The sequence below is a fragment of the Syngnathus floridae genome, chromosome 9 (assembly GCF_059516105.1).
Source record: "Syngnathus floridae isolate MCC-2025c chromosome 9, RoL_Sflo_1.0, whole genome shotgun sequence".
In the NCBI taxonomy this organism is placed as follows: Eukaryota; Metazoa; Chordata; class Actinopteri; order Syngnathiformes; family Syngnathidae; genus Syngnathus; species Syngnathus floridae.
Genome location: NC_142421.1, coordinates 8,966,832 through 8,993,831, shown reverse-complemented (window position 1 = coordinate 8,993,831; position 27,000 = coordinate 8,966,832). Strand labels below are relative to the sequence as shown.

The window sequence follows — 27,000 nt, the reverse complement described above, 5'->3', positions numbered from 1 at the left end:
GAAAAGTGCAATTAAATCATCACTAATTTTAGGTTCAGGCTTTCATAGATGAAACTTTATGGAAGATCTATGAGCTGAATTCTTTTAATGTTCACAGCCAGTGCTCACTCAGGTGGTTGGTTCTCTGAGTGCATATAAAAGAGGCACGAAGATCAAACAGCAATATTCATGACAAAAAGCAGCAGAGGGTTCGGTTCAACCCAGCACGTACAGTACAGCCAAGCCTTCAGGGGCTAGTTTGAGTTCTGCTCTATGTAGCATATAGTGAGAGTGACTGTTTATTTACAAGTCTTTTGGGCATTTTAAATTATATATGATTAAAACAGGGAATTACTACAACTGCACACATCATGGCTGCCAACAAGAATTCGTCATGCTGCATCACAAAAAAACTACCTTAACAAAAATGGCAATACTCAGTTTTAGAGTGAGTGTTTTCCTGAAACAAATAATCCCATAAACAATTTAAAGTGGTTAAGAACTGTAATATATGCGTCAGATGTCTATCATTCTAAATGACCTAACAATAACTTAGTAAGGGTGTTGGATACTCTCACAAAAGAAGGGAGTGTTTTAATTGATTAAAATGATTTTTAAAGGGATAACGTGTCAACCCATGACAGATAAACAAGCACTTTTAACATGCAGGAGAGAATGTCGCCTCCTAGAGGCACAACCATAAGCTGTTTCTGCTCCGTACTTAATAATATAGTCCCGTCAATTCATTACAAGCTTTGCAAAAGCAATTAATAAATAATTGTGGCATATTGTGATCTACCATACAAATCTTCTAATGAGATTATTTATCATTTCTCATGACAGCATTATGCAAATGAACAGATGCATTTTTTATTTATACTGCTGCGTCTGAATGTTGCACACAGTTATTTCCAATTAGTGCACATCCTCGGGTAATTGTCTTCTCATGATGTGCAATAAATACTTTGCCAGAGGCTCATCATTAGTCATTTGACTTCAGTTGCTGTACAGCGAGCGAGGCCTGGAATTGCACCATTGATATCCCAAATAATACACTAACCTTTAAACATTATGCCAAAACATTCCCATCTCTTTTTGGATGATGTGAGTCCTGTCACCTGGGGCCATAAACATAAAATAAAAAGACAGATTAGAATATTAAAAACCAAAAGTAGACCTGATTTTTCATAGCTCGTTAAAGTACAAATATCAAACCTGTCTTTTAGCACCTAATTTGTTTGCTTGCTTTGCAAAAAATGACTCATTTAATTAGTCTGTAGGGGAAATTTATTTTACACTCACTTTGTTAAAAATGTTAAATCTAATTCCCTTTTGCAATACTTAAAAGGAAAGCGGCTGCTAACAATGAGAAAATGTGTTTTCATGAGACAACTCATAAAAAGAATGTATTAAAGTAACACCATCATTTTAAAAGGTGTCCTAAAAGCCTGCACGTCAGCGCCGTCTTTGCTTTTCGATTGACCTTATTTCAGTTTCAACCTTGCACCATTTTAACCACTGGCTTTGTGCTACAAACAGTACATCTGTTATCGCTTGAAAAGTTTAATTGCATCTTAAGCAAGTTATGAAACACATAAAAAAATAAAATAAAAAACATACAGTTACAAAACAGCACTTTATCTGAGAGGCAGAAACATCAATCAAGTAATTTTCCCTTAAAATGAAATGTTTTCAATACACATTATGAACTCAATATCACATTTGCTGATGACTTGTGCCATCAGCATCAGTAAATTGAATCCATCCATGTATATACTTAACTGACCAGTGAAATATCTTACAGCAATAATGACAACAACATCTGAAGACTTTCCCCCTCCCCCGCTGATATATAAAAACAGTTCACAAATAAATGAAATTTCCTGCAATGTATCAATTACATTTGTAACTTCAAGATGGGAAAACTGTCGTTATCACATACGCTTGACTGTCAACGTGACCCTACTGCGCTTAGTCAGCTGAGCTACGATAGCTGAGTTGTAAACAACATCATGTACAGTATATAGCATGTATAGCTTTGCAAAAGGAATTCATAACACATTGATTAAAATATCAATATGTTTGCCAAAGCATTTTACTTCTGGCTAGTCATCCCTTTAAAAATATACTCGGTTGTTTTTGTCGAGTATAACTTGACTAACGTTACAGCTGCTACCTGTTCAACTTCTTTCACAATACAGCAGCGATTTTTAGAACCACATTTGCCATTTTGGCTGGTTCGTGTACGGTACATGTGCAAAAGTACACTTAGAGGTGAATCTCACATCCTTTTCCTCTAAATTGTGTGCACATGATATGATATGAGACGAGGCAAGAAATTAAAGTGTGTACAAACACACAGGGTCAACGTAAATAATCGCAAGAACATGATTGTAACTCATACATCCATGAATGACATGGAGGGCAAGCAGGGAAACTTTACACCTTCATTAAAGATTGAAGCAGCACTCACATATAGAACCACTATTCTTAAATAAAATTTTTAAAGGTGTCTGTCAATTTCTTAGTACGGATTTGCAAACTAAAATGATGCCACTTAAACTATTGGGACATTAACCATCTTGACACATTGCTCTCTTCCCATTAGAGGCAGTGGAAGTCAATACAAGTCTTATAGAGCAACTGTCAATGAACAACATGTTCACCATATTTTTTTCTGAAATTAGCCATGTGCATCTTAATTCTCAAAAGCCTAGAAGCAACTGATAAATTCTCCTGAATGTTATGTTAATTGAAAAACAAGTCTTCCTAAGACATTTCAACAAATAATTTAACGAACGGGCGGCTCATAACGAAGCTTTGCTCCCATGAGCAAGAACTACAGCAAAGTTGTATTATGAATTGAAATTGTCTTAGTCTATCACCATACCACTACTGGATCATGAAGTCGCCGCTATGAGAGGACAGACTTGATACACTAACGAACATGCGGGCCTTGTCGTCGCTTTGTGCACTGTCCTCCACAGAGTTGAAGGAAAGGTGGTCGTGCTCCAGGATGGCCAGGCGGTCTCGCGTCTTTTCCTTTTTCAGGTAAAACATCTTCCTCAGTTGCTTCAGCTGCTGCAGCTCGCAGAAAGTCTCCAGGACCACAAGCATGATGATCAGGCCCATGATCAAGTAGACTAAAACAGAGGCAAGAAAAGGTAAGTTTTCAAACCACATAAAATTCATCATTTGTGTGAATTTGAACAATGATCAATGAACAAAACAATGATCACAAACCTTGTTGTTTATAGATTTTGACACAAGGGGGTGATGTTCCTCCACAATTCTCCCTTTTTATTATTATTAATTTGTGATGAGTATAAGAAAAACTATGGTTATCAAATTACAAGTGAAAATAAGATTAACTATTCTAATAACTGGAGCCTGATATCTTTGCACAACCCTGTAAATCCAAATCATCTGCTAGCTTTCAGCCTATTTGTGAAGTCAGCTCTAAAAATACACTGGACGTTTTGTACATGGCGCTGATGTCACAACATACATAAATTTACTGTGCATCCTTCAAGCTGAATGACCGAATGACGCACACAAATGTCACCCACACTGGCAATTCTCGATGCTTTCTTTTCTTTCCTTTCATAGAGGATTATTTCAAAAGGATGCATGTAACATTTAAGGGTGATCAATATACGGTGAGACTTATCTTTTGTAGAAAAATAGCCCTTTATACAGCACTTAACCGTATTTGTAATGTGGGTGGAAATGGATGCTCCAAGGTTATAATGAAAAATGATCATTGAACACATTCAAGTTGATTATTTACTACATAAAAAATTTAGAATTCCTATCTTGAAACTAATGACTCTTGTAAACAGGTATCGTAACATACATACTATAACGAATTTCAGGGTTGAAATTTATTAAATATATCATGCTACAATAACTTTGTGGGTTCAGTTCTGTGGTTGAAAAGCAACACATTGAATCCTTTTAATCAGAGATCCTTTCCATTCCTCCATTTGTAATCTAAATGAGATATTTAAAAGAAGTAAAGAAAATATTTCTTAAGCCATAGACTAATGAAACAGCTTAAAGGAAGTGAGAACTGTTCCAGAACCAAAAGTAACATCCTTTTCTTGTAATGGGAGGTGTGTGATATTACTATGAGATGTGCGTTGACCTTATTTTGGTGCTCGCAAAGACTTACAAGATACACTAATCGAATACAAGAGTTGTATCAAACATTTGCACACGGAGATGGTAATGTTGAGTTTTAACTGACAGAGGCATTACGTTAAATGGACTATGTCAATATGATTGGTTGTATACCACTGCAAACTACAGGTACCGTGCTCACTATATTTGTAATGCAAGTAGATAAACATAAAATGGACATTGATATTTTATATAGTTGGCCTACTACTTACAAGTGATTCCAAGTTTGTAGAGCTCCCTGAACTTCTGGTTAGCCGCCTCTCCTGGCACATAATCGCCCAATCCGATGGTGCTGAGCGAGATAAAGCAGAAGTAGAACGACTCCAAGAAGTTCCAGTTTTCCTCCAGTGCCGAGAAGATGGCCGCGGGGATGAGGAAGATGCAAGTGATGGCCAAAAAAGCCAGAAGACAAGAGTGGACGATGGCCACCAGAGGTTTGGACACGCCCCAGCGTATGTGGATGTACGAAATAGGTTTCCTTGTGCTGTAAACCATGATCCTTTGCACCACGGCGGTGAGGAAGAGGAGGGTGAACGGTATGCCGAATGCAGAGTAGATAATGCAGAAAGTCTTGCCACCCTCTGACAGTGGGGCTGTGTGACCATAACCTAAGGGCAAAAGCAAGACAATGCTTATGAAAATTAGATTTGCCACAATATTCAGACAAATTCTACACAGTATTTGCCTGACTAAACATATTTTGAAGACTTCCATTTTCAACACTGACACAAAGATACAATCCCCATCATTTTTTTAAGACCTGTTTTGCGACCAAAATGACTGTTATTGTGTAAACAAGGAGCCTACGTGTTACACGCAGGTGAATGAAAAGTCCTTTAACCCTTTAAAAGATAGTTTCATCATAAACTAAAGAAGACTTGAAGCAAACACACAAAATGTTCTGAAATAAACTGTGGTGTACCATGATTAAAGTATGAATATTACAATGTTGCATATTATAATATAATATATAATCTCGTGTGTGTTACCATGCCCCGCTTTCTTTTTTTCCACTTTTTTTTACATCTTTTACACCACACTTTTGAGTCTTCTTCATGTTCAATAGTTTAAACCTCCCTCCCTGTTATATAATGTCAGCTATATTTGATGGATAGACTCTGCTAAATGGGTGTGTTTTACCAGCAAGCACACAGTATGGTCAAGGACTTAAACACAAGCTGCGTACAATATGTATGTTGAAACCTTCTAGATAACTGCTGCTGCCATGTTGTCGGACTAAAGTTCCCTCAGGTAGTCTCAATGCATATGTATGCATTTTTTTTTTTTTTAGTCACTGGGTGACAGCAAAACTGTCTTATTGCCTCAAGACAAACAACATCACTGTTTGTATAAAGGGTTTACTTTAACAAATGTTATCGTTTGACTGAATAAAGAGAGATGTTTTGTTTCATAAGAAAAGAAGTTGCACTGGAGCAAACTATTCATGGTTAATTATTAAGTTACACTTGTTCTTATTGCTACACTTTTTCTTCTCATTGCATTTGTACGTTTTGTTATTGTGCAAAGACTGTATGGATATATGCATATTTTTATGTTTTCATACATATCTATATATAAATTGACATTTGAGAGACAACTTGACGGTTGATAACCACCAATTTGACAGTTGAGAAACAACTTGACAGTTGATACCGACCAACTTGACAGCTGATAACAAACTTGACTATATATTTTAAGATTTTAGGATTTCAAGGACAAAAAACACAACCAGAAATATCGCAAAATATAAAATAAAACAACAGATCTTGAACTTTTGCACATGTTGGAAAGATGTGGGGTGTCGGGAAAGGGAAATTACGACATACACACTGAGGGGTGACACTTTAGGTGCTGACATACTAGGTGTTAGTATGAGTAACATATGTACATAAATACATAAAAAAACCCAATAATTGCACACCAATTTTCATGTGCCTGTGGTACATCTCAGCTATGCTGATGGCAACAGATCATCCAGTTGACCTGATGTAGTATGTAATATCGTGTGCTGGTATAATAAAAAGATAATTATATAAGCACTGATTGATAAGCCAATGTGTGTTTTCACACTAGTCAGTGACCTGTGGAACTGTGAAATATGCCAGTGCCAGTTTTTAGTGAGGCTAATGAGGCCTCCAGGCACCGAAGGCCTAATAACTAGTGCCATGCACGAATGAATTAAACTGAAGAGTGTATTGTGTGTTTGACTGACCACAATTATTATCAAGATTTGTTTTTTAAAGGTAGGGTAATTTTCTATATCCCATGTAGCAGTTGGGCAAAGTTACAAATAAACAGCATATAATAATAAAAATAATAATAATAATAATAATAATAATTGCATGAAGTAGTCTAATGTTCTTTGTGAGAGCCAGCTCACCTGTGGTGGAGAGCACGGTGCTGGCAAAAAAGAGCGCAGAGGTGAAGTCCCAGTTCCAGTTAGTGGTGTTGTTGAGGATGGACACGCCGTAATTGCTCGCGTCGAGCGCTTCCTTGACAAAGCGCTCCAGGCTCTCCTCCGTGATGCACTCGTGGTCCCGGAGGAAATTCGCTTTCGTTTCCATCAGGTCCTTCCGCAGGGCGGCTTCGTATGGCAGCTCGACGGACGAAAAGACGATGGCCCCGAAGATCAGATAAAGGATGTAGCCCAGCACCAGAAACACAAAATACCACGTCGATTTGTGGGTCTGGATGATCTGCATGCACGAACTACTAGCAACGGACTGGAGCATCTTCAAATTGTGGGATGCTACCACAAACGCAGCTCCTGTAAACTAAAGAAAGGGGTTTGTATCCGGGCAAGGCTGCAATGTTTATTCTCTTCCCTTTCTGTGAAACCTGCTGCCGTTTCAGTGACGTTCAAAGACATCGCGGTGTTAACGCTACTCACTGCGGGTGGGCGGAAGAAAACTGAAATTGAGCATGCTCATCACTTTACAAAAGGTATATAACATATCATCCTTTGTAGTATTTATGAATGCTACATGCAAACAGAATCTTTAAGTTGAATTGAAAAAGGAATGGATGGAAATTTAAGAATTACTGTGTTTCCAACTGTACTTGAAGACAGCAAGTGACTGTAGGAGACAATGTCCGTGTGACGTCACAAGTTCCGTTTCTCCTTTCCAGGTAGGGCAAGCTCCCTTCGGTCAAGTGAAGTTAATTATACTTTCGAAATAAATACACATAAATAAGTGAATAAATAAATAAATAAATAAATAAATCGAAGAAGTAAAGCTAAGTCGAATTTCCCAATTTAACATTGAAGATATCAAAAAATCTATAGATTACTTGTAATTCCATTTTTGAACAGTTGGAATTTTAATTCAAAATACATTATCCGTCAAAATAACATATTAGCTCTTTATGTAGTTGTGCCCAGTTAGAATAAATTAAAAACATAATTTCTGCCCACGACAATCTAGAGTTTAAGATACCTTTGACTTGTCATATTAATAGTTGCAGATATCTCTAATTTAATTTTGCCTATACCACCCACCTGCAACACAAATTCTCAATGTTAAAAAGGCTTGCCATTTACTAGAAGATTTTGCTCACCTCCTGCCCTGCCCTGCCCTGCCCTGCCCTGACCTGCCCTGCCCATTTCGTTATTTCACAACTGTGTAGGTGGCAGGGTGAGGATTTTTCTCACACAAAGCAATGGGAGATTCATGTAGATAAACAGTAATCTGTTTAGGTTTGCATGTTAACTTATTTAGATATTAGTAGAGTATATTCCAACACAGTGTACTTAACTATAGCCAAACATTTCCTCTTGCTTCTTGGTGATAGTTTGTGTGCTGTCTTTCCACCAGTACAGAAAATCACACTGTCAAAAAATATGAATCATTAGTCCATCACATAATTAATATGTGACATACTCAGCTACCACTTTAATCAGGAATTAGAAGTACTTGTTTGGTGGTAAATTGGGTTAGTTGGCATCATCCACCCTCAAGTGTTTTCTTTCTACTACGGAAATGTAACAACATGGTAGAGGATGTTAGGCCTTTTTTTGATCCACTTTTTTTCAGCATGTGAGTAGGCTTGTCCATCTGCCCAGTGTGGGAATACTGAACAGCGGAAGTTGCTTGAGCAGCAGCCAGTATACCAAGTGTCGTGTTCAGAATGAATGAGATGTGGGCGTAGGCAACGTGAGCAAGTGAAACACCGCTATTCTGTACATAGCCTTTGTTTCTCAATTAGAACTGACAACACAAATCATTTGTGGGTTTCACCAAATAATGGATGTGTCATTGCAAATAAACGAAGCCAACATTGATGTTGGGAAACTCTGTGGCGCATGAGCCTTATTGGACTCGAAATAGCATTTGTTCTAGAATATAACATGAGCTGAACTGCAATAAAATGTCCAAACACATTCGCTCATCAAACATGAACAAATTAGATATTAAAATTTGTATGGCAAGCAAGGCTGCTTTATCTAGTGAATTTCATACATAAAGTAGATTAAAATGCTTTGTATAATTAAATGTACAATCCTTCAAAAGGTTTATAATCCAACAATTTACCAACATCTGATTGATGGATGAATAAACTTAGTGTCACTTCTTAGCACATCCTAAATGTTTGACAACATTAAAATCATACATAACTTTTTTTTGCAAGCTTTGCAGGCTACTCATTACAGCATACACAAAAGCCTCTTTGAATTAAAGGACTGGACACAACCATTCGGTGCATTCAAGTGCATTCAATTAAATGCATGCAGTTTTATATGGGCTTTAAGATATTTGATTCATTTTTTAATTCCAACAATTGTAGGCCACCTAAGACAAAAGAAAAACAGCTATGGGGAGACTTCATCATGCCATTTGGTGGAATGTGGGAAGAGAACCCAGTTTTAAATCCCATGTATCAGATCTGAGGCACTATGGCATGAATTTAACACAAATATTGGGAGAAAAACTAGAAAACCATTAATTATTTTGTGGGCGGTGTGGATCAGGGGTTGAGTTGTTGTCTTCTAACTCAGAAATTCATGGTTCGAACCCCAGCCATTGTGACCATGTCGATGTGCAAGATACCGAATCCACAGTTGCTCCTCATCGATTCATCAATAAGTGCATGAAGAAGCAGCGAGAAGCGCTTTGAGTACCAAAATAGAAAAGCGCTACAAACGAACAACACGTTGACCATGCATTCCAAGCAGGAAGGAGCACAAATTTTATTGTTATTAATACTGGAACACTTTGATGGGTTTTAGAGAGCAAATGAGAACAAAAGTGAGTGGGGTAAACAACGAGAAGAACGTGCAAAAGTGGGGGGAGCGACTGCAGCTGAGCTATCCGGGCTTCCGTAGGAACGCAGTAGCCTTGTGAGCTGTGAGGCACTCCTCTCGTCAATGAACATTGGAAAGATGGCGGCTGCATATGCACAAGCGAAAGTCCACCTTGCCGGCGGATCGAAAGTGCTTCAAAGAGACTCTTAATCGTCTTTTGTGCAAAAAGCAACCGGTGCAAAGTCCGTCCGCGGTTGCCTGGACATGCTTTAGTCCATGCACGGCGAATAATAGAACGCCGATTTCTCACCATGGAGCCCCCGGATCGCTCCAAGCCGAGCAGGTATGCGAGATCTGCCCATCAGACCACCACCACACCACTACCAGCGTTTGCCAAATAGAGAGCCGATCGTGACGCTGCACTCGCATTGCGCACAAACTCGCTTCCTGTCAAATTATGAGACGCGTGCAGTTCACTCTCTGCTTTTGCAACTGCAGAGTTGCAAACTTTTTTGTGCAATATTCAATCGCCGAAAGATGTTAGCACGCTTATGCTCTTAAAAGAAACGACAATGCATGCAGACTGAGATCGTAATTGTACGATCGGCTGCAGCATGTTGGGGAGTAGGCTAGCCCACCACCACTGTTAGCGTTGTTATTTTATTGTTCATAAGTTTACCTACAGCCTCAGACAAAGTCGTTCTATTTTTTTTTAACATGAAAGAGTTGTTACTCACGCGCGATCATTGAAAATAAGGCAGAAACTTCCCTGCCTTTAGCTAGCATTTGCGCCAGTTTTCTGTTGTTAATCCTTCAGTTGGATTTGTGCTGTTGTCCTTTCTTGTATTATTGCAAAGTGTGCATGTTTACTTGGTAGTTTAACAGGACATGCATGATCTTTTCTATTTTTGCCGCGTGTCTAACTCAGGCTGACCCTCGAAAACGTGCAGCAACAAATGTCCCAGCGATCGTGAAGGTTACCGAGCGCCTTATTTCATGCGCGAGAACGCACATCAGCAGATTTATAAAATGTTATTGTTATAAGTAATCGACATAGCGTAGTTTGCCCCTGACTGCAGGCGGACAGGGCGTCAGGAATCTGCTGTTATGTCTCCTCGATTGTTTCTCACTTCACCAAAAGGAAAAAAAAAGTAATGCTTTATGTACAGCTTTTGTCTTTAATGCGTATTGTCTTGCAGCCAGTCCGATGTGAAGTCGATGATTGTGCAATACTAGCCTTATTAACGTTGCATAAGTACAATGCACAACTTGATGTGACTATGTTGCATGTCCTTACTGGAAGTTGACAAGACATTCCCCCACCCCACCATCCCATGTTTGTTTAGTGCGTGGGTGGAGGGTAACACATGCTATAATGAGCACAAATCTACACTATGCCCACACACACTTCACAGTACTTCCACACGTCTTTGATGAAGTCTCACAACTGCTTCTTTGAAATCTTGCAATGTTCTGTCCAACCTCGCAATATGTTTTGGGAGGCTTTGATTTGAAATAAGGTGCATGCATTCCCTACACTTTGTAAGATAATGTTTAAAGTAACATTTTAAATTTGGTATTCTTATTTTGCAAAGTTCAACTAAAATAAAACTACACACTCTTTGACAGACTTGCAATGAGGAAACAGGAAGGCAGCGTGATGCTGTCACCTAGTTGCATTAAATTTTGCATTGGGGGTAATTTCTGCTGCAACACTTCTGAACTGAACAGAAACTGTTTGGATTTTGAGGCACTTTGTTCTAGAATGTGTTCCATTGTATTTGCATTTAAGTGGCCGAAAGTTGCCGTTTCCTTGAAGGCAACATTGTGTGTGCGTGTGCCTGTGTGTAGTTGTGTTGTGCCTGCATTGCTGTGCAATTAAATGGAAATGTAGGCAGACATTACAGACCTTAATCTTTATAACAGAGAAAGCTGTGTATGTTGCTCATGTTTGCACTTAATATTGTTGGCCAAAATGAACGCTATCATTGCGCCAACAGAGGTCCTTTTGTGCAAAATGCCTTGTTCCCCGAGAAGACATGGTCACTCGCGAGCATTCCTGAGATTTCAGGATGTGGTTTAGCTGCGCACACGGGTATGGCGCTGCAGACGCTCGTGGCTGCAGCTCATTAAAAGGCTGCGTTTGCTGGGAGCATAGGCGGTGTGAGGAGTGCAGATGGAGCCTCCATGTCTTTTTCCTAACTACATCCGCTCTCTGCCTACACCTGTTCTGGAGAAATGCTCTCTGTCATCTGCCGCTTCCTTTGAACAATTGATCTTTGCATGGAGTAGAAAAGAGGTGGGGAACCTTTTTCCTCATTGGCATTGTTTCATTGCCTTTGTGGGGCCATGAAAAGAAATGTATTCTTATTTAGGACTTTTTATAGAAATATCATGTGCTTTTAAAATTGCATGGCAGGCCAGTTCACTTGCAAGGCCCTATTTGGCACAAGTGCTGCATCAGTCTATTTTAACTGACCAGCACATGCATGCATTGGCCTGCTGAAGATTTCTCTCTTGACTCACAGATATTCTTTCAAGTTGGAACAGAGAATTGCTCACTTTGCATTCATGGTGCAAGACGAAGAAGCTATAACATCTGCGGTACCGTGTGTAAATACAGGCTACATTTAGATACATTTCATCATGTGACCCTTTGGCTACAGTAAGGGCTCTTTCATTGACTCTTGTGTGCTTTGTGCATTTGCATACAGGAGAGTCTGGGAGGTCTACTCCTGACTGCGACATAGAAGAAAAGGGTGGGGTCAAGTTCTTTGTGTTTGTTGTTTTTTTCCCCCCAACTCTCTTAGCTTACAGTACCTAAGTCAGATGGCTCAGTCTGTGCAGCGAGTTTCGACAAGGGACGGCAAAAAGTCCAAGATTCCTGCTGCTGTATGTACACATTGGAATTTCCTCGTGATTTGTTTACAGGTAGATTGTACAAAATCGCACGATGAAGCAATGGGGTCAAACTCATTTTTGTTGCGAGCTACACTGCAGTTATGGTTTCCCTTGAAGGGCTGTTATGACTGTGAACCCTTTTAAATGTATGATTGTGTAAATTACTAGTGGGGGTGCATAGAACATGTTATTTTTGACTTGATTTCCCCTATCAAGTTTGACACCTGTGCATCAACGGAAACAGTACTAAATATAATTGGTTTCATTTTCTTTTCGTCTGTTTCGATTGCTTGCGAGTTTAAATGGGAAGCTAAGAGAAGGCACCTGTGCGTTGCTTACAGAGGGTCACTTATGCCAGTACTAATTAGGAGAAAGTGTGCTCTTTCCAAACAGGGTAACTTCTCCTTTCCTCCCCTCATTTGCACTGTCTCGCTTTCTAAAAAAAAAAAAAAGACCCCTTTAGTTTGGGCTTTGTGAGCAAGCGTGCTCACTAAACAGCTGTGTGCTATTCAGTGGTGGGCCTCACGGGCCACGTGTCAGTACTATACAATAGAGTGCCCCTTCCTGGTACAATAGTATGGAAGGTTTGGTGTCAAAGGTCAACCCCTGCCCCCTCCCTTCAGCTGAATGCGGCAGGCCTTGGTATCTGTGCTTCAGTCGCTCTGCAGAAAAAGGCTGGGTTTTGTGTTATTATGCACGCAGTGTTCCTGCCCAGGGGCTGCAGCATTCCACCGGCCTATATGGGGGGTGGGTCAGTGCACCATCAGATGAGCCATTGAGAGGCAGCCAGACACCATCTGCAGTCATCATTTACTCCCGGGAGCCGGTCGGGCACAGCTTGCACACAGTAGGCCACACGGGGCCGTGACCTTCCCTGTGACCTCCCCTATGCAAAAAGTATCCCAAAGACAAATTTCAGCACGAGGGGGCAAGCTAGCAAACAAGAAGGCAGTCGCGGCGTCATTGGGGCTGCTGTCATTCCTGAGCTATTCGGTCATGCTGCTGTGTCTTTTAAAAAAAGTGATCTAGTCGCATGCTTGGAGTATTTCTGTCTTCGCTGTGCTCCACGCTGATTTGCACACTGCAAAGTCTTCTGAGTTGCTTACATTTCTCTCATGCACCTGCTTTTTTTACGGACATTCCCCTCATGAATTCCGATAAACACTTTCATTTTTACTCTCGACGTTGCTCACTGTGCCTTCGTGCATGACTACAGAAAAGATTGCTGTCATTTCCTGCTCCTGCAGAACAAGCCCCTCCACAGTTTGACTGGCGTACAATGCACTCATAAAGGCGCCACTGTTCTTCTTGGATGCACGCGTGCAAGACTCCTTATGTCATTTGAGAACTGGCTGCAGTGTTCGGAGCTGTGCTTTCAGTTGCATTGCATTATTTCATGCAAGGCTGCAGGGTTTGCAGCAGGTGTCTGTCGGCCATATTGTAGTTTCATAGCAACTCCCGGGGGAACGGAATTGTGATGTAGGGCAGATGGGCTGTAGAAGTCTGCACTCTCACAGGCAAGTGATTTCCAGATAACCCCCCGCACCCCCCACCCAGTTCCTCTTAAACACTCACTCAGCGAAAGTGATACAGCACCGCCCCTTTCCACTGTGTCCACACAAACAGGCACGCGTTGGGTGAATAGCATTCAATCCGATGATGGATGAAGGCACACATGGTGAGGAGCATGCAGGATAGCCAGGTTTCATGCGCCCCCTCCGCTCCACCACCTCCCCTTCTTTATCCTTTTGTCTTTGCCGGCGGGGTCACACAATCCAACCGTCCCCCTTAATCCTATTGAGGGGAAAAAAAACTTCAGAAATGATCAGGTGACAAAGGTTGGACTCTGTTGTCTCATAGCGTGTCGCCCACTCACACGCTCTCTTTCTTGCTTTGCCCCCCCCCAGCCCAAAATACAAGGGTTTCAGGTCAGTGCTTTCTGCTACTGCAGAAAATCACTGCAAGTATGTTGTCAAGCAAGATCCATGTCCAAATGTTTGACAACAGATAATTGATACGCTCATTACATGAAAACAGGCATATTTTGTATGTTTAAAAAACAACAACAACAATAATGGCCTGCAGACAGCAGTATTGGGTCCTTTGGATGAGAAATACACACACACTTGACTAAATACTATCATTCAATTATTCTTCTTTGCCGCCACTGGAAACATGCAAAAAAAAAAAAAACAACTCAGATGTATGTTAGCGGTTTCAGCCGCGAAGTTGTGCATGCTGTGGAGGTGTAGTTCTTCCCGGTATTTTGATTGAATTCAGAATTGTACAACGCTGAGCACGTCCCTGTTGTCTTTGTAGCCCTGAGAGAGAAGTGTACTACACATGGCTGCTATGCAGGCAGAGAGACATTGCACATTACGTGTACTTTCACTTTTTGCAACTGTGGCATTGCAAGTGTTTTGCTGCACACTCTTTACTGACTGCAAACATTCCAGCCCTCTCCGGCCTTGAGACGTTTCTGTGGTTGGACATGGTGGAAGTTGCTTTCAAAAAAAAAAAAAAAAAAAAAAAAAAAGGCCAAAGAGCTTCTTTGTTGTTCACGCCAGCCTTCGGGCGGCTCTGCTTATTATAAAGCTGCCAGTATGAATAACTCGTTGTGAATAGTTTGACTATTTTTCACCTTGAATCGTAAATGTTCACAGACAGGGCAACCCAGTGGGAGATGAATCCCGGCAGAACTCTCAGACGGAGGAATCCTGGGATTCACCCAGTGAGGAAGAGGAACTTCTGTACGCAACATCACCCCCTTACACATCCCGTCAGATGAAACGAATGTCTGGTAAACATCAGAAAAGCAGCCAGTCCAGGAGTGGTGGACGTTCTCCCAGCAAACGTGAGAGAAACGAGCTTTTCCTCATTTGCAATATTTGTTTTGGTGTCTCTGTCTGCGTATTGCCGATTAAGCAGTTCTGTATGTGTTTCAGCGGACCTCAGCCCGTTTGTCCCGAAAGAAAATCCCCGAACACCAGAGACGCCTGAGGAGCACAGCTACAAGCAGGGAAAGAAGCAGAGGGCCACCCTGCGCTCCACTGAGAGAGACCACAAGAAGACCTTTGAGGGCGCCTTCATGCTAGATCCGCTGTCTAAATCAGGGCCTTTTGGCGCCCTCAGCATGGACCCGAGGAAGCACTATCTGAGCTTGGGCTGCAGCAGCTGCAAACTCCCCGTGTCCATGCCCCACATGTCCCGCACCCACCGCCAGACCTCTCGGACGGACTGTCCCGCGGACCGCCTCAAGTTCTTTGAGACGCTGCGGCTGCTGCTCAAGCTCACCTCCATGTCGTCGAAGCGTAAGGAGAAAGAGCAGCGAGGCCAGGAGATCATGGCCTTCATGGGCCACAACAACGAAGTCATATGGCTGGAGCTGCAGGCGTGGCACGCCCGCCGCTCCATCAGAGACCAGGATTTCTTCCTTTTCACAGCGCGCCAGGCCATCCCCGACCTGATCAACGAGGTGCTACATTTCAAGGTGAACTACGACAGCCTGAGTCAGGCTCACTGTTCAGGGTCCCCAACAATTCATGCGGACTGCCGGACTATTAGGACTGATACCAATCTGGACTGTAGAGATAAATGCAAGCCTGTGGAGAGCAACCACTGTGGTGTGGACCCTTGGGGCTTTAGCGCTTGCTCCTCCGCTGCCATGAATGCAGCAGAGCCTCTGGGCTCAGGTGCCAACTGCAGGGATCACCTTCAGAGGCAGCGGTTGGCCTTTGAGCAGGTCAAGCGCGTTATGGAGCTGCTGGAGTACGTGGAAGCGCTGTATCCCTCTCTGCAGGCCCTGCAAAGGGACTATGAGAAATACGCGGCGCGAGACTTCCAAGGCAGAGTGCAGGCGCTCTGTTTGTGGCTCAACATCACTCAGGACCTCAACCAGAAGCTGCGTGTCATGGCCACCGTCCTGGGCCTCCGGGACCTGTCTCGCATCGGCTGGCCCGTCTTTGAGATCCCGTCCCCTCGCTGCTCTCGCGGCAACGAAGATGACGACAAAGATGAGGATGAGAATGATTCCACCGCCACGTTCACAGCAGAAAGCGACGGGGAGGACAGGGAGGTGGAGGAGGAGACGGCGGGAGGTATCCCAGCTGATGGAGAACTTTCCCCCACCTTGACTTCTAAATTTTCCCAACTGTTGTCGGAGGAAGAGTTTCTTCCTACGACAGCATCGGGAAGTCCAGAGGCAGCAGGAGCAGAGGGCGTATTCTGCCCCACAGCCATTTATAGGCCCTTTGTGGATAAAGCACTGAAGCAGATGGGACTGCGCAAACTCATTCTCAGACTGCACAAACTGATGGACCGCTCCCTCCAAAGGTCTCGGGCGGCCTTGCTGCGCCACACACCTGCACTGGAGGTGAGACGCTCATCTTCTCATTTCAGAGACAAATATGGTACACAGACGGATTGATCGATTGGAAATGAGCCCGAGAAGGTGCAATTAAAGAAATGAGATGAGCCCAGGCCCCAGACTGACCCTAACATGCATATTTGTATTGTGCACATCATTGATTGATAGCAACATAATGAATACTACTGTTGGTATGTCTTTCTCACAGATGATATCAAACTGCCTAACCATAACTTTGTGGAACAATTGAAAACACTGAGATTATTCTAAGCATTTTATCAGTCCACAAAAAAATATTTCTCTTCGTTCTGATGACGTTGGCTGTTATTTTAGATGCCGCAGTGAGGGTTGGCCTTTTACCTCTGTGACTCTTGGGAAGATTAGATGGCATCAGCAACCAGTTTTGGTCAAAATTTAATTTTCCGTGTTGTGCAACACAAAACAGGCAAACCTTTTGATTTCTCTTTTGGGAGCAATTTTTGTTTGCTGCACACAATGGATTTTTGAACTCAGCTTGAACTATAAGGCTGTGGGGTGTAGGAAATGGCCAAGAAGTTACAATCTTAACCAAAATGTACCCCTTCCTACATGGCCACCACTTTCATGTTTGGATTTTATCCTCAGGGTTTCTGAAGGTACAATAAATAGATAGAAACATCAAAAAACATTTCTACCCTTGTGACCTATATATAGCCTGTACAACTCAATTGAATTTTCAAGATCGGAAGTAGAAAAAAAAAGGCAGAAATAATAATCTCTCCCCATCGTCCTTTGTTTGGTAGGTTGAAGTATTAACATGTCTTGCCCTTTTGCAGTTTTCAGACTTCCCGGACCCCATTCTGTACAACGACTACCTACCGGAGCTGTCCCGTCACGGCTCCTGTAGTAGTTTGGCTGAGCCAGAACTCGGAGCGGACCAAGTGTCCTGGGAGGATCTGCTGGACATGGACCTCCCATCCTTCCGGCCTGCCTTCCTTGTGCTCTGCAGAGTGCTTCTCAATGTCATCCACGAGTGCCTAAAGTTGCGACTGGAGCAAAGACCTGCTGGAGAACCTTCTCTACTCAGTATCAACCAGGCAAGAAGATACTAACTACCATGTCTGTCCATCACTGTTCTTTTTTTTTTTCTTTTTTAATCACCAGTTAATAAGAGGGCCTTTTTGCTCAGTGTCGAGGGGACCGGCATCATGCTTAAAAACAAGAAGGCATTATTAGTTTATTTACTTTTGAGGATCAGCTGTTCCAATATGTTATAAGCATGTAGGTTATAGGTCATCCTGATCACAAACAAACCAATACGATAAAGCCTAGTATATAGTAATTCCTGGCCACTATAGATAACAAATATCAAAACGTCTTTGTGTTTACACTTTGCAGTTGGTGCGTGAGTGTAAGGAGGTTCTGAAAGGGGGTCTCCTCATGAAGCAGTATTATCAGTTCATGCTCCGCGGCGTGGTTACTGATGCTCAGGGCTTGCAGACAGACACCAACATTGATGAGTTTGAGGAGGAACTGCACAAGATGCTTGTGGTACGCAGCGTTGCTTCCTTCCCGTCGTGATTGAGCAGATATGTGTGATTGTCATTATTGTGACCACTAGCAAATGTATTTCAGGTTTACTTTGAGTACATGCACAGTTGGATCCAAATGTTGCAGCAGCTGCCTCAAGCATCTCACAGCTTAAAGAACCTTCTGGAGAAGGAGTGGCACTTCACCAAAGATATCACCCCCTACATCCGTGGTGGGGAGGCCCAATCCGGGAAGCTTTTTTGGTTAGCGTCCTTGCGTTGCTCTTCCACAGACTCATTCATCTACAAGGGATTGACAAGTTACTTTTCTTTTCTTTAAAGTGACATTGCTGGGATGCTGCTCAAATCCACTGGAGAGTTCCTTGACGCCGGCCTGCAAAAGAGCGGCAATGAGTTCTGGGAAAGTGCCGACGATAGCACCGCCTCAGATGAGATTAGGTAAGGAAGTCACTGGCCACACCGTCGGGTACATTAGCACAATCAAAATCAGATCTAAGTTAAGAGATGAGTATGAGCCTTCCGTAACATTGACACACAGGAGGTCAAGAGATTTATTCCCTTTCAGCTCAACTTAACTCATTTTATTTTTAGAGCACTTTAATAAACTGAAACTAAAGGACTGATGGTGGCCGTGGTGCATCCAGACTGGAAATAGAGCGGCCGTGGTGCATCCAGACTGGAAATAGAGCGGCCGTTTGAGGAAACTCCCAAAATTCCCCATGGTCATCACGTTCATGCCCATAATGACAAAAAGAGGAATATGTTTCAATTCTTCTATCCCGTTTTACTTTTTTTTTTTTGCACAAGTTGTGATAGGGTCATTTTTAAAAAAATGAGCGCTGTTACCATTGCAAAAGTGGCTGCCCTAATGTTGCCAGCTGGTATTTTTAATCAGGCAATTATTACTATTCATGTTTTGTTCTTTTAAATCCTCCAAGGCGATCGGTGATTGAGACCAGTCGGTCACTTAAAGAGCTGTTTCATGAGGCCAGAGAACGGGCATCCAAGGCGCTGGGCTTTGCCAAAATGCTGCGCAAGGTAAGCTGTGATGTCGCCTTAAATCATAGCAGTGACTGTGCGGAATTTGTGAGCGTATGATTTACTCACTCAAAATATGAGTGTGGGTGTTCTGACTCCATTTTTGCCACAGGACTTGGAGGTTGCCGCAGATTTCAACATTATTAATGGAGTAGCATCTCTCCTTGAAGCCCTGAAGAAGAGAAATTTTGTGAAGGTGTGTTTTTGTTCACTTAAGATACTTTTCATCGGTCTGTCATAAAAGACCAAGCACATTTCTTTCTCAGGTCCAAATTCCTGGACTGGAGGAGCTGCAGGTTTTCGTTCCGTTTAGCTTGCTGGCTCAGCGGCCGCTCATCCTGCAGTTACTCAATGCCGCTGCAGGAAAAGACTGCTCCAAAGAGCCCGATGAAATGGCGGAGGATGAGGCCTTCTTGCTCATGAGCAAACACCGCACAGGGGACTTGACCGATTCGGAATGGGCCCAGTGGGACGGAGAGCTGCTCAAAGTAGTTCCCACAATGGAAATTGTCGACACGCTGCGGGCCATGAAGGTATATGATTCATTATTGAACTCCTCCTGCCAACGTGACTAAGTATAACCTCACCATCCCCGACCGCACCCTCAGGTGGAGAACATGCTCATGATCGTGATGCAGTCAGCTCACCTGGTGGCTCAGCGGAAGGCGGTCCAGCAGTCCATGGAGGATGTGCTCACTCTCAGCCGTGAGCAAACGTCCAGTCAGCCTCTTATCGCCAGCGCTCTGCAGGAGCTCAAGGTGCTTACGTAACTACAACCTTTGACATGCGCGCACGCACACACACACACACTTGTTCAGAGTGGGCGATATGGGATTTTGAAATGAGAATTTTTTTGGGGAGTCTGAATTGTACTACTGCAAAAATATTTGACGATGTCATAGATCAAATAACTTGGCTAAAATCAAAACCCCACATGTAAACGTCGCATAGAATACATGATATAATTATACTTACAGCACTTACTGCATATACTTACTATTATAAAACAATTAGTTACTATTTTATTTAAAAAAGTAAATATTGCTCCCCTTTGTCTGATTTTTGCACACGTTCACTCAGGATGAAGCGCTGCAACTCTGCATTAAGATCAGCTCAGCCATCGACCGGGTGGAGTACATGTTCACGTCAGAGTTTGAGGCCGAGGTGGACGAGTCCGAGTCGTCCACTTTGCAGCAATACTACAGAGAGGCCATGATCCAAGGCTACAACTTTGCCTTTGAGGTAAAAAGTAAAATCGGGTTGAACATTTTTTTTTTTTTTAAATAAAAACCCACTGATGCATGTTATTGTATCAACTAATGAATTTGGGTATCATTTTACGGTGACTATAATAAATGTTGTGTCCACAGTACCACAAGGAAGTGGTGCGTCTCATGTCAGGGGAGTACAGGCAGAGGATTGGCGAGCGCTACATAGCTTTTGCTCGCAAGTGGATGACGTACGTCCTGACCAAGTGCGAGAGCGGCCGGGGCACCAAGCCCAGGTAAGGCTCCCCGACGAGTGCAACATAATTTCCTCACATACTGCCCTTTCTGGTTTTATCGCATGGGGACAGAGGTCAGCCTACCTTTGTGTAGCTCTCAGAAACCATTAACGGGTATCAGTGTTTCGCTTGAGGTCTTTGGGTGCTCATAACACACCCAGTCCAATCCACGTTTGAATAAGCCACCCTGGACTATCAAGTGTCACTATCTCCCTTGAACTTTAAACACTTCCAACTCACCATCGACCCTCATAAACCCATTCCTTGTCCTGTTGTGTGGTATGTTTGGAATTTTAGACTACAAATCTAACGAAAAATACAATAGCGGATCCAAAATAAAAATGGGCTTTTTCAAATATTGTACACAAATGCTCAGATTCCTTTGACACTTTCTAACTTGGAATTACATTTTGAAAATTCTATCCAAAATATCACACGGAATTTTGACAAGTTGAGGAAAGTAGTATTCTACACGTTATTTTTATTCCGTAAAAAGACGATCCCTTAGTTATGAGCTTTTGTTTTTAACACGTTTCCACGGCTATGCTTGATATACAATAACGGTGCAGCTAGTTAGAACTGCCTTGAAAGACTGAGATGATCATTCCAGCATCTGAGGACATTTCTCCACACAAAGCAATTCCTGATTTCGTGTCTATTTGCATATTTAAATAGTGCTACTTTGTTCCACAGGTGGGCCACTCAAGGCTTTGACTTTCTTCAAGCTATTGAACCTGGCTTCATATCAGCATTACCAGAGGATGACTTCCTGGTAAAAAAAAAAAAAAAAAATCTCAGCCCACATAAAATGAAGTTGCTGGATTGAATTTGTGTGGGGTTTTTTTCCCTGCAGAGTTTACAAGCGCTGATGAACGAATGCATCGGACATGTGATTGGCAAACCTCATAGCCCAGTCACTGGCCTATACATCGGTGAGATTATTTAAATAATCCATTGCCGCTACTTCTATTTGTGGATGCGTTTTTATGTTCCGTAATGTGATGTGACATAAAGCAGACTGCCATGGTCATTAAATAACAAAGCGTTGCCAGAAAACATACACAGGTTCCACGCACACAACACAAATGCATACAATTGTCATTTAGTTCATAATTATAGTAATATTATAGGTTCACCACTAAGCAAGATTATTCCTAAATATGTATTATTTTATAAATATAATCAATACATTAAAATAAAATCAATCATACAAAATGTCCTTCTTATTAGGGAAATTAAAGTTGCACTCTGATATTTTTTTTCTTTTCTTAAAATGTTTTTCCGTAATGTAATTGCAGCTTTTGTGGTTAACTTGGTTTTGGAAGCTGCAGTTGATCATGAATAAAACTTTCTTTTCAGTGAAATTCTCCGAATGCTGAGTCCTTTCACACATGAGCTGCCAGTGAAACGCTGCATTTGTTTGTATTTCCAGCTCCCAGAAATAGCCCTCGACCTGTTAAAGTTCCTCGCTGTCACAGTGACCCACCAAACCCAAATATTTTCATCCCCAATGCTGAAGGGTTCAGGTTGGTGATTAGCCAGTTACGGAAGAAAACCGCTCTAGACTTTCCTTCATTGCTTTGCTGCTTCTGGCTCCCTTTGCTTCTAATGACTACTAATGGCGGAAGTGTGTGTGCTCATGTAAGCGTGCGAGAGTGTGTTTGAGTTGAACCACCCAGCCACATATCCTCATTCACGTTCGTGCACATCCGACCCAAGACAAGCGGCACCGCCGAGGCGGAGCTCTTCAGTGTCTCTGCTTTTACCACGCAGCTCTCGAAGCCTCCCCTGTGACCTCCGGAATCAGCTTTTCCCCAACGGCCCTCGGCCCATCCCGCAGGGCCCGGGGGAACACGGACACGCCAAAGCGCCCGGCAACACGCCTAATGATGTCAGGTAGCCCCTCGCCCCTGGTCACCTGCGAGAAAGAAAACAAAAGGCCTTGACACCCTCAACCAAAATGCACTTTGTGTTTCCATACATGAAAATAAGACACATTGTATCATGTAAGCAAACGTTCACACAAAACTGTTTCAGTGGAAGCAACCGTCAAATTTTGTGTGGGAATGGAAAGAATGGGCTCTGAGATTCTGCTCTTTAGTGCCATAATGCGGATCCCTTGCTTTTGACGCTGTTGATGTGCCTCCATCAAACCTTTGCCTCTGCTGTTAATCTTCTAATTTTACGCTGAATGCTTAGTAGACTCCTCCGCTGGGCAACATGGACGCGGCTGCTTTCATGCGTCACATGGTTGTAGCTTGTATGCTTGAATCACTATTTATTTACTGCATTGTCACACTCATTTGAAGATTTCTGGAAAACAAACGAACAAATCAAGAGCATTGTGTATTTAAACACCAAAATGTTCGTGTTTTTTATCGAATGAAAGTAAGCTATTTTAATGATGACAGAATGCGAAATACTGATGACAGGGTAAATGAAATTAGTTTTGCTCTTACAGAATTTTAAACCTTAAAAGAACGGCACTACTTTTAACACACTGCAGCAACACATGCAATCAAAGTACACGACAATCCTCTCAGCCATAGATCCCACAGCATCGTATTCCTGCTCTCTGTGAATGACTGTTACTAGTTGAGTCGTTGTCGCCTATACATTGTTGTTAAATAATATGTACTGTGTCCTTGCAGGGGGTCCAGTTTCCACGAGAACGACCGGCTGTCATCAGTGGCAGCAGAGTTGAATTTCAAGTCTCTGAGCCGCCACTCAAGCCCCACAGAGGACAGAGAAGGTGAGCGTGCTCATTGGTTGACAATGTCAACATCATACTGCTTTATTCATTAAATAATGAAACGCTTTTGTTCAACAGAACCCGCTTATCCAAAGGGAGATTCCAATAGCAGCACCCGTCGGAGCTGGGAGCTCCGCACCTTCATCAGCCAGTCCAAAGGTGAATTGAGTCATAAGATGTGGTTTTCTAGACCAGTGTGTCTCAAAATCTTTACACCAAGTATCACCTAAAGAAATACTTAGTCCTTCAAGCAACACCATCATTACCAGTAATAAATCAGTGTAGTGTAGTAGGTCTATGTGTTCATCATAACCAAGACATAAGTTTTATTTCCTAAAAAGGGAATTCATATTAATGTATTGTAAGCCGCTGTGATATGCACTTGATAAATAATGCAGTAATCTACCAACATAGTACACATTGCATCTTTTTAAATCATTCCCCCCCTCTACATCAGACTCAGCAGCACGGCAGAGTCCGTTGGAGGCTGTCCGGCGCTCCATCCGCAAGTTTGAGGAGAAGCGCTATGCCGTTATGAAGCAGCGCAACATCATCGGCCATGTGTGTCACACGCCCAAGTCCTATGACAACGTGATGCACGTTGGCCTTAGGAAGGTCACCTTCAAGTGGCAGAGGGGAAACAAAATCGGTAAGGACGGTTCTCCTTTTGCTACTGTGTTGAAGAACAAGAATGTGGTGTACATTGCATTCCAGAATGGAATATATTTTTTCCCCGATATGGTCTACACCCAAAACATGAAATACTTTTTTTTTTTCTTCTTCAAATACATGACCAAACTCATACTTGTTCCACAGGTTTTGCTCAATCGTAACTATGTTGAATAGTGATGGGAAAATAAATTGTCATTACGATGGATGTCTGATATGTTGATGTCAACAGGTGAAGGCCAGTATGGAAAAGTTTACACCTGCATCAACGTGGACACTGGAGAACTCATGGCCATGAAAGAGGTTTGTAGCTTAGCTCCACTGACACGCAACACAAAAAAAATGCAAAATGTAAATCAATGGAAACGTTGTCGTCATTGTAAATGTATTATGCTTTGTTTTTGTTTTTAGATCAGATTCCAGCCAAACGATCACAAAACGATCAAGGAGACCGCAGATGAGCTGAAAATCTTTGAAGGCATCAAGCACCCAAACCTGGTGCGATACTTTGGAGTGGAGCTCCACAGGGTAAGGCTTTGGCTTTGGTTGTTTCCCACTAGCCCTCTGTCAGTCAGTGTTTGCTAAAGTTGACTTTGGTGTCGCCCTTCAGGAGGAGATGTACATCTTCATGGAGTACTGTGACGAAGGCACGCTGGAGGAGGTGTCCAGACTTGGTCTGCAGGAGCACGTCATCAGGCTCTACAGTAAACAAATCACTACCGCCATCAATGTTCTCCATGAACATGGCATTGTCCACAGAGACATCAAGGGTCAGTGTCCAAAATATCTTTAGTGCCCTATATTTGTCTTATTCTTGCCCTAACAACGGCACTTTCATCAGGAGCCAACATCTTTCTGACATCTTCTGGCCTCATCAAACTGGGGGACTTTGGCTGTTCTGTCAAGTTGAGAAATAACACTCATACCATGCCGGGCGAAGTCAACAGCACCCTTGGGACAGCCGGTAAGACCATGTCTTTAGTAAATACTACTAATACTATTAAAACATTTCATTATAAGTTCCTCATGTCTCCACATGATTAAAATATTAATTACTTATAAAGAATTATAACCACCTCACTATTGTGTGATGCAGCGTAGGTCTGAACAAATCGAACTTGGTATTAGTACTGTACTTTGTGTTTTTAAATTATTACCTCCTTGAATGTCAATCAAAACTGACCATTATCTTCATATGTGTTTTTTGTTTTATATTTGGTTTTCCTAATCCTGTGGTCAGTAATTATATTTCTGCTAAATGCTAAACTCTGTCAAACCAGTTTTTTTTTTCTCTTCCTCGCCTCTATCAGCATATATGGCACCCGAGGTCATCACCAGAGCAAAAGGGGAAGGTCATGGGAGAGCGGCAGACATCTGGAGTTTAGGCTGTGTCCTCATTGAGATGGTGACGGGAAAGGTGAGAAGAAACAATCACTATTATAATGGTTTAATGTAGTTAATGCACTCAGAGCCACTAGAGGGCGTAGTTGTTTTTATCTTGGCATTAAGGCATGATTCATGAATCGCAATATCTATTTTTTCCCTCATGTGCAGAGACCGTGGCATGAGTATGAGCACAACTTTCAAATCATGTACAAAGTGGGCATGGGTCACAAGCCCCCCATCCCCGAGAAACTGAGCACAGAGGGCAAGGATTTCCTGGGACACTGTCTGGAGAGCGAACCCAAACGACGTTGGACGGCGAGCATGCTGCTGGACCACCCCTTTGTCAAGGTCAGTGGGTCTGGGATTTAAGAACATCATGATAAAGAAATCATCAGACTTATGTGCAGTGTTTTAACAGTAACTTAAAATATCTCATCAAAAAAAGATCTCCTGATTTTCTGCCTTCAGGTGTGTACGGATGAAGAGTGAACACAAGAATGACTTTCCACACAACAGTGGACGAGGTGATATTTTGGCTCAAGGCACATGCAGTTAAAATGAGGAACGTAAATCTTTGATTTGTAAATATATATATATATATATATGTTAAGAATGGCATCCACATTCATTCTTGTATAAACAATATTGTAAAGGTTAAAATAATTGTTCTCACTGGCAAAGCGACTGCTGAAAAGGTATTGAGAGCTGTATTTTTTTTTTAAGCAAATGGGGGTAGAAGAATCTTATGGCACTTTTTATTAAACTGTTTACCCAAAGGGGCAGTTAGTTGAGTAGAGGAGGGAAGAATCTCATTTCAGTTCAACTTTAAGAGGCAGGGGAAAATGTTTTGCTGAATGAAAGGAACTATACAGCTTTTATGACATGAACACCATCCAAATATTCTTATTAATTTATCATTTGCTAAGTGTGAGCAACGGGAAGGATTATTATTTCTTTGATTTTGCTGAGGAGTAAAGGTCAAGTCATTGGCAAAAAGCTGGTCATATGACAGGGAGCAGCCTAGATGAAGAGGAGACACATGGCCTGCCCCCGCTCGCTGCTGCTGCTGCATACACAGTCAGTCCTTAGCTGCTCTTAGTGTTTGCTATGTACAAGCAACATTAATAAACTAATCATTTTTTTAAGAAGCTTGTGTATCGTTTTCAATACAAAAAGTATCTACTCTGGCCATTTGTCCACTAGTTTAGGGATACCAAAATGAAGTATTGCACACCCTAATTCATTAAGTTTTTCAGTGTCCATTGTTTCTCCTAAAAAATATGTATGATAACCAATGTAATTAAATGTTTGCCAGTTGGGTAGTTAAAATATTTCACCTCGAACGCATCCTTGTATTGTCAAATAATGCCGAGAGGGGGCGCCATTAGAAATGAATATGCTAGTGAGAGGCTAAAATCTCTCTAGATAACCAAAAATCAGTAAGATGCTGTG

The 27,000-nt window shown here is 42.1% G+C and overlaps 2 protein-coding genes across 3 annotated transcripts; one reads left to right on the top strand and one right to left on the bottom strand.

Annotated features, from left to right (window-relative positions):
* Positions 1 to 1,526: 1,526 nt before the first annotated feature.
* kcnk1b (potassium channel, subfamily K, member 1b) lies at positions 1,527 to 7,024 on the bottom strand. Its single transcript, XM_088385584.1, has 3 exons — positions 6,542 to 7,024; positions 4,374 to 4,769; positions 1,527 to 3,122 (listed from the first exon to the last, which is right to left on the bottom strand). The coding sequence occupies exons 1-3, from the start codon at positions 6,891 to 6,893 to the stop codon at positions 2,872 to 2,874; spliced, it is 999 nt and encodes a 332-aa protein (XP_088241710.1). The 5' UTR covers positions 6,894 to 7,024; the 3' UTR covers positions 1,527 to 2,871.
* Positions 7,025 to 9,507: 2,483 nt separating this feature from the next.
* On the top strand, positions 9,508 to 26,696 carry map3k4 (mitogen-activated protein kinase kinase kinase 4). Of its 2 annotated transcripts, XM_088385006.1 has the most exons (27): positions 9,508 to 9,746; positions 14,968 to 15,158; positions 15,250 to 16,676; positions 17,486 to 17,746; positions 18,048 to 18,200; positions 18,285 to 18,442; positions 18,521 to 18,637; positions 19,138 to 19,237; positions 19,350 to 19,433; positions 19,504 to 19,770; positions 19,846 to 19,995; positions 20,318 to 20,479; positions 20,608 to 20,741; positions 21,435 to 21,513; positions 21,595 to 21,673; positions 22,174 to 22,267; positions 22,515 to 22,637; positions 23,393 to 23,493; positions 23,572 to 23,652; positions 23,951 to 24,142; positions 24,395 to 24,465; positions 24,574 to 24,690; positions 24,773 to 24,932; positions 25,004 to 25,126; positions 25,473 to 25,579; positions 25,717 to 25,896; positions 26,017 to 26,696. In XM_088385006.1, exons 1-27 carry the CDS (start codon positions 9,715 to 9,717, stop codon positions 26,035 to 26,037), a joined length of 4,764 nt encoding a protein of 1,587 aa, XP_088241132.1. In that variant the 5' UTR covers positions 9,508 to 9,714; the 3' UTR covers positions 26,038 to 26,696. The 2 variants fall into 2 exon arrangements, with proteins under 2 accessions (XP_088241132.1, XP_088241133.1); XM_088385007.1 differs by lacking the exon at positions 22,515 to 22,637.
* The last annotated feature ends 304 nt before the right edge of the window (positions 26,697 to 27,000 follow it).

What these genes read in the sequence shown, in the direction of transcription:
- map3k4 (XM_088385006.1), top strand. Translation starts at nt 9,715, where the DNA reads ATGGAGCCCCCGGATCGCTCCAAGCCGAGCAG. An exon ending in CCCAATGCTGAAGGGTTCAG is followed by an intron (nt 22,268 to 22,514) that starts GTTGGTGATTAG and finishes TTTACCACGCAG; the next exon opens with CTCTCGAAGCCTCCCCTGTG. An exon ending in CTTCATCAGCCAGTCCAAAG is followed by an intron (nt 23,653 to 23,950) that starts GTGAATTGAGTC and finishes CCTCTACATCAG; the next exon opens with ACTCAGCAGCACGGCAGAGT.
- kcnk1b (XM_088385584.1), bottom strand. Translation starts at nt 6,893, where the DNA reads ATGCTCCAGTCCGTTGCTAGTAGTTCGTGCATGCAGATCATCCAGACC. An exon ending in CACCGTGCTCTCCACCACAG is followed by an intron (nt 4,770 to 6,541) that starts GTGAGCTGGCTC and finishes TTTTGCCCTTAG; the next exon opens with GTTATGGTCACACAGCCCCA. An exon ending in CTACAAACTTGGAATCACTT is followed by an intron (nt 3,123 to 4,373) that starts GTAAGTAGTAGG and finishes CCTCTGTTTTAG; the next exon opens with TCTACTTGATCATGGGCCTG.